Source organism: Sabethes cyaneus, chromosome 2, assembly GCF_943734655.1.
Source record: "Sabethes cyaneus chromosome 2, idSabCyanKW18_F2, whole genome shotgun sequence".
Taxonomy (NCBI): domain Eukaryota; kingdom Metazoa; phylum Arthropoda; class Insecta; order Diptera; family Culicidae; genus Sabethes; species Sabethes cyaneus.
In genome coordinates, this window is record NC_071354.1 from 9246514 (window position 1) to 9252119 (window position 5606).

The 5606-nt window shown below is 38.2% G+C and overlaps 1 protein-coding gene across 1 annotated transcript; it reads left to right on the top strand.

The window, feature by feature from the left end:
• The first annotated feature begins 3912 nt into the window (after positions 1-3912).
• Positions 3913-5227, top strand: LOC128733656 (uncharacterized). Its single transcript, XM_053827396.1, has 2 exons — positions 3913-4006; positions 4068-5227. Exons 1-2 carry the CDS (start codon positions 3913-3915, stop codon positions 5225-5227), a joined length of 1254 nt encoding a protein of 417 aa, XP_053683371.1.
• The last annotated feature ends 379 nt before the right edge of the window (positions 5228-5606 follow it).

The following is a 5606-nucleotide window of genomic DNA, read 5'->3' on the forward strand; positions in this document are numbered from 1 at the left end:
TGCAATAAATAGAACTTTCATTTGTGCCTTTTGAATTAACTAAAATTAGGTCACGACGCGTATTGTATTTTGCCTTACAATCAAAGCAGCTCGCCACGAAAAAGAAAATCCATTGACAATCGTCTTCCTAAAATTTCACGAACCACAACGGAGAGGTCTTGTGATGTGTTAAAGTCAGCGACCAAGCTAAGGTACTCTTGTTGAACAGGGGTTGAAGCAGATGAATCTTCAAGCGAATATCAAGCTGGAACAGACTTTCCTGTAGTCCATCATTTATTTGTAGTGGATAAGATCAGCATGGATAGAAGAACTAGATCTAGATAACATGCCTAGTTTAGCTTGCTTTTTTTAATATTTTTTATATTACAGAATAACGCAAATGAAAACAGAATTGAGCACTGAATTTCACATAAGAAAAACAATGTCCACGTGGACAAACAATGGAGGGGGGTGGGGGTTGAGTCGATGTCCACGCTTGTCCACGGAGGGGGAGGGGGGTGTTGAAAATTGGCATTTTTGTGTCCACGTGGTATCTGAATGGCCCCTAATGACTATCTTTTCATGAAGGTGCATTCAAAAGAAGCTTAAGTTTTGATTTTCATGCAAAAATAATTATTTGAAGGAGCGCCAGCTAAGAAAAAGTTCAGTTTCTCTTTTTCATATCTAATGCTCTATTTAGTTATTTTTTCTAATTCAGATATATTGCAAAATTGAAGCCAAGCAAACTAATAGTAAAATTTTGAGATTAATCATTTTGTTGTCGATATCCTTTTTCTTCAAAAGCGAAGTATAATAATAATTTTTCTGAACTCTTGTTTTTCAAAGATGCTAACTTTTGAACGCATGGTATTAATATCAAAATATCAAAAAATCTGCTATGAACACATGTTTCATATTGTCAATTCAAAAAAATTCAAGTTTCGTATATGGCTCTGAAGCCCGAAAGTTAAGGCCGTCTGTAGACCCGTTAGAGGGTTAATTTTAATTTTCTATATATATTCATTCAAGTCTGTAAAAATTATCTTTTGTGTTTACATTATTTCTCGATAAATCACGTAAATATTATATAACTAAATAAGGTGTTCATCAAGTAACGTAAATGACGTTTACAAGTATTTACGCACCCAAGGAAAGAAATATAATTATTCTACGCAATACGTTGTGAATTTTACTAGCAAATAAGAATTTTGAGGAATACGGAACGCATATTTAAAAATATAGTCAAGTTAATTATAGATGTTCCTGAGAAATTAAATAGTGATTATTGTGGCAGTAGAAAGGCTAGGTCACGCCGCTAGGTGGATTAGTTCGGGTTTTTGTGAAATATTTTGTTCTTGTTTGTTCATTTTTGTTATTCCTGAGTTATGGTCGAAACACTTGGTTTTCGTGAATATTTATTGATTCAAAAATACATTTACGGATACGTGAAATTTATCTTATGTGAGACACCCATAAAATTATATTATCAAGAAGTGCAATTTGTCCTATAAGCGGTTGTAAACAAAAAAAATATTTTTACAAATTTTGCACTTTATTTCCTCAGGAATGTTAAAAATAAATTCAGTTTCAGATCAAATTTTTAGTTCAATTGGATTTTGAATTGGAAATGGATTTGAATCCTAATCCTACAAACCAAGGTAAGGTAAAATAGGTAATGCACAAGTTCATGTTACTTGTGCACTCAACGTATACACAAGTCACAGGTAGATAAATTTGTGAAAACCGTAAATTACCTACAAATAATGCCTAAATAGAGTATAAAAATTAAAGCGGAGTGAAATGTTTTCATTACTCTACTAGCAGTCATTCAGTCTAGAAGTGTATTTGACGAGATTTTTTTAAATCCTTAATTTTCGCGGCTAGTAAAGCAACGTTCAACATCATGTTTAAGTTTAAGTTTGTGGAAAATAATAACCAAAATATCTGCCAGAAGCTTGAACAACAGATTGCGTTTCTCGAAACAAGAATAAAAATAGAGAAAGAGCACATTCGACTCCTCTGCGAGGCAAAAAGAGTCGCTACTTACACACCAACAGCATTGATACACAAGGAACAACAGAATTGTCCATCGGCAAAAACCAGCAACAATACAATACATCGAGAGTATACGACAGAAGATTACGACAAATCGGAAATAAACGAAAACTGTCCACCGGCGACGAAGAAAAGGCGAACTGATCACGGCACTGCTGCATTCAACGTAAACCGCGCAAAAGAGGGGGAATTAAAGCGAAAGGCTTATTATCCTTCAGCAATCAACGTGAACAAGCAAATAGACATTGCAATGGAATGCGACTGAAATTAGTTGAACCAAAGGTGCGGTTAGGTTAGATGTAAGATATAGATAACTAAGTAGACAAAAAATGCAAATAAAATTTTAGTAGCAACTTTAAAAAAATGTTTTGATTATTCGGGAATTTTCCCCCTCACCCCTCCTTGTACGCTATAATCTCTGTTTACGGCCATCTCGGACATACGAATTTCCTCGGCGTCCATTTTGAGAATGCCTCGGCGTCCATTTTGAGAAATGTTAGAATATTCTTTCTTAAGCGCTTTCTTGTTTTTCTACAGTCTTTTGCAATAGTGGAAGTGAATTCCACTGCCGCAATGGCCAGTAATTCCTTCGTCAGAATCCAAAAAGGTTCAATTAGCCTAGCCTCGAAACAGTTTGAAGAAGTGGTACGACTCCACGACGGCTTTTCTTGTGTAAATTTTATGGGAGACGCCAAGCCTTCGGTTTCCCGTCGAAGGCCCCAACTACGCGGATATAATCCGTAACAGTATACGGACGACTGTTTTCTCTAACAATGTTTTTGACGATACATTGCATTTATGATTCTGACATAAAATTCACATAAATCAAGGTTTTCCAAAGTGGCGAAATTTCGGTTAAAATACACACCTAAATAATTAATATAACGAAAAAAATATACGGCACACCGATCGCGATAGGAAAATGGTTGTGTCCATCAGGGATGGTTCGATCACTTTGACTCAATTTTGATTCAGTTGACAGTACCGTTTCAGCCGAGCAAAATTTGACAAAGTTCTGTATGACACATTTGTAGAACTAGTTATTATCTACAATTTTGCTGAAAAAAGTTTTGCTGTATCTTTTGTGGTTATGATGCTACAATGCTAGTATTTCATTACTGTCTAAATGAACGTTCGTTTAGTCAATAATAAAGTATTAGCAGTGTGGCGCCGTAAATACAAAAGATACAGCAAAGCTTTGTGCAGCAAAATTGTAGATAATAACTAGTTCTACAAAAACGGACGAACGGACTACGGAAAAATCAAAACCCAATTTAAGAGGAAACGTGACTATCAAGCAACGATGAATTCTCAGAAGCAATTTAACCCTTATCCAAGAAACAGCTATGATCGTAATAAGAAATGGTTTTATTAATGTCTGCTCGACTAGACTGCTCGACTTAGCCACTTAGAGTTAGACCTCAACTGCTTGACTTAACTGTTCGTTTCGAGTGCTCGATTCGACTGCTCGATTTCACTATGTTATTTTTTACTTTATGTTATTTTTTACTTTATGTTATTTTTTACAGTTTTGAAAAAAAAAAATATTATTATTTCCCTACCACGAAGTGTGAAAACCCCTAGTATTCGAGCCACAAATACTGATACCTGATCAAGTGCGATGACCACTTCAAATTCAATCACAGAACGAGCATGGCTTAATCATAGCCGAAACACCACAATAATGCAGTTTGGTTTATTCGGAAGGCCAATCCAACGCGTTATCGGAGCGGCAATAAAAATATTATTTATGATCTAGTGATAGCACGAACCTGTCGATTGACGTAAAGTACCGGTGAAATAGTCACAAATTTAGTCTGCAAATTCCAGTCCTCAGTGAGATTCCATTAGTTCAACTCAAACGAGTTAGGCTCCACCATGCAGCCGCTCTTAGTGTACTTTATTATAACAGTTTTCTGCTCTTGGATTGCTGATTCATCACCAAAAAATGTCGATAATACCATCAAATTCGGTAAGCAAACTTTGTTATCTCATTACAGTAATCAAGTAGTAGCTAATCGACATCCCCCTAGCAGCCCCGACATGTTCGATGAACATCAACAATCAACTGCCGCGGCCGCAGCCATTGATTCTGGTTCCAGGAACCGATCGGTTTCGCTACCCCACATCGGACAATCGGCTGCTTCGATTGGATGCCGGTGAAACGATCGAACTTGCATGTAACAGCAATGGTTTTAGCCGGTTCCCCAGTGCTCGAACCATCACTGTCAGTTGCGTTTTCGATATGACGTTTAACTTCAACAGTACCATGTACGCATTTGAGGACTTTTCCTGTACCCAACTGTGGTACAGTTCGGCACGACGAACCGGCCAGCAATGTGAAACTGCGGCCACGCTGATTGAAATCGGTTTCGATATGGGGGATCGATTTCCGAAATTCTTGGATGTTTGCCATAATGAGGAAACGTTCGAAAACCACTGGGTAAGGCATGAACTTCAACGTCCCAGTGTCGGCTACCAGTCGAGTAATCCGCGACCCAGTTGGTACCAGGGAGATTTTTACCCTGGCATTTACGTTGATAATTTGTACACAATGAACAGGCAGCGCGAAACGGTTGGGAAGATCTTGGGGTCCCAAGATCTGGCGGACAATATTGTCGGCGACTACGACAGCATGCGTTACATGGCTCGTGGTCATATCGCTGCGCGCGTGGACGTGATCTTTGGAACCCAGCAGAATGGTACCTTTTGGTTTCTGAATGCTGCTCCGCAGTGGCAGGCCTTCAACGAGGGAAACTGGTTGAAGATTGAAGAGAGCACGCGCCGGTTTGTGGCCGCACGCAATCTCGAGGTCACGGTCTATGGGGGCACCTACGGTGCGCACACCCAAACCGATGTCAACGGGGACCAGCAGCCGATCTTCCTGGATTTCGATCCGAATGGAACCCAGCGGTTGCCGGCACCGAAAATTTTCTACAAGATTCTGTACGACGAACGGAACAAGGCCGGTATTGCACTGGTTGGAGTTAATGACATACATCTGACTTCGATGGAGCAAATCATCGATGGTGGGTACATGCTTTGTGAGGATGACGTTGGGGACAAAATCAACTGGATCGACTGGAATCGGAGGAACTTTTCCAAAGGGTACTCCTATGCGTGTGAAGTGAATCCGTTCCTCAAGCGCATAGGACATCTAGCTGAGTTAGATGTTCCTTATTTACTGATTTAGTCTATTATGAAAGTTATGTTTAATAAAAGTCTGTCCACACGGAAAAAATGTAAAGTGTATTTTATTTTATTTTTATGCTTGTGCCTGAATTATTCTATAATCATTGAAAAGATATAAACTGAAAGGTTGTGAAAACCATTTGATCAATTTTTCTCCGGAAACAATTAACCAATTTTAAAACCTGGAAATTAAATAAAAGGAAAACTTATCCAACTCAATTCTACTATGTATATTTTATTCTTGACAGATACGTATTTCGCCTACGACTTTCAGGCATCCTCAGGGTCTGTTTTCGAATTATTGAGTTATTCTAGGAAACATTTGAACATTTTACCTTAGTTATACTATATAACAAATGTACAGAATCTGGTTGAAAAAC

Coding starts and splice junctions, on each gene's coding strand:
- LOC128733656 (XM_053827396.1), top strand. CDS start 3,913: ATGCAGCCGCTCTTAGTGTACTTTATTATAACAGTTTTCTGCTCTTGG. Junction 4,007..4,067: donor CGATAATACCATCAAATTCG/GTAAGCAAACTT, acceptor ACATCCCCCTAG/CAGCCCCGACATGTTCGATG.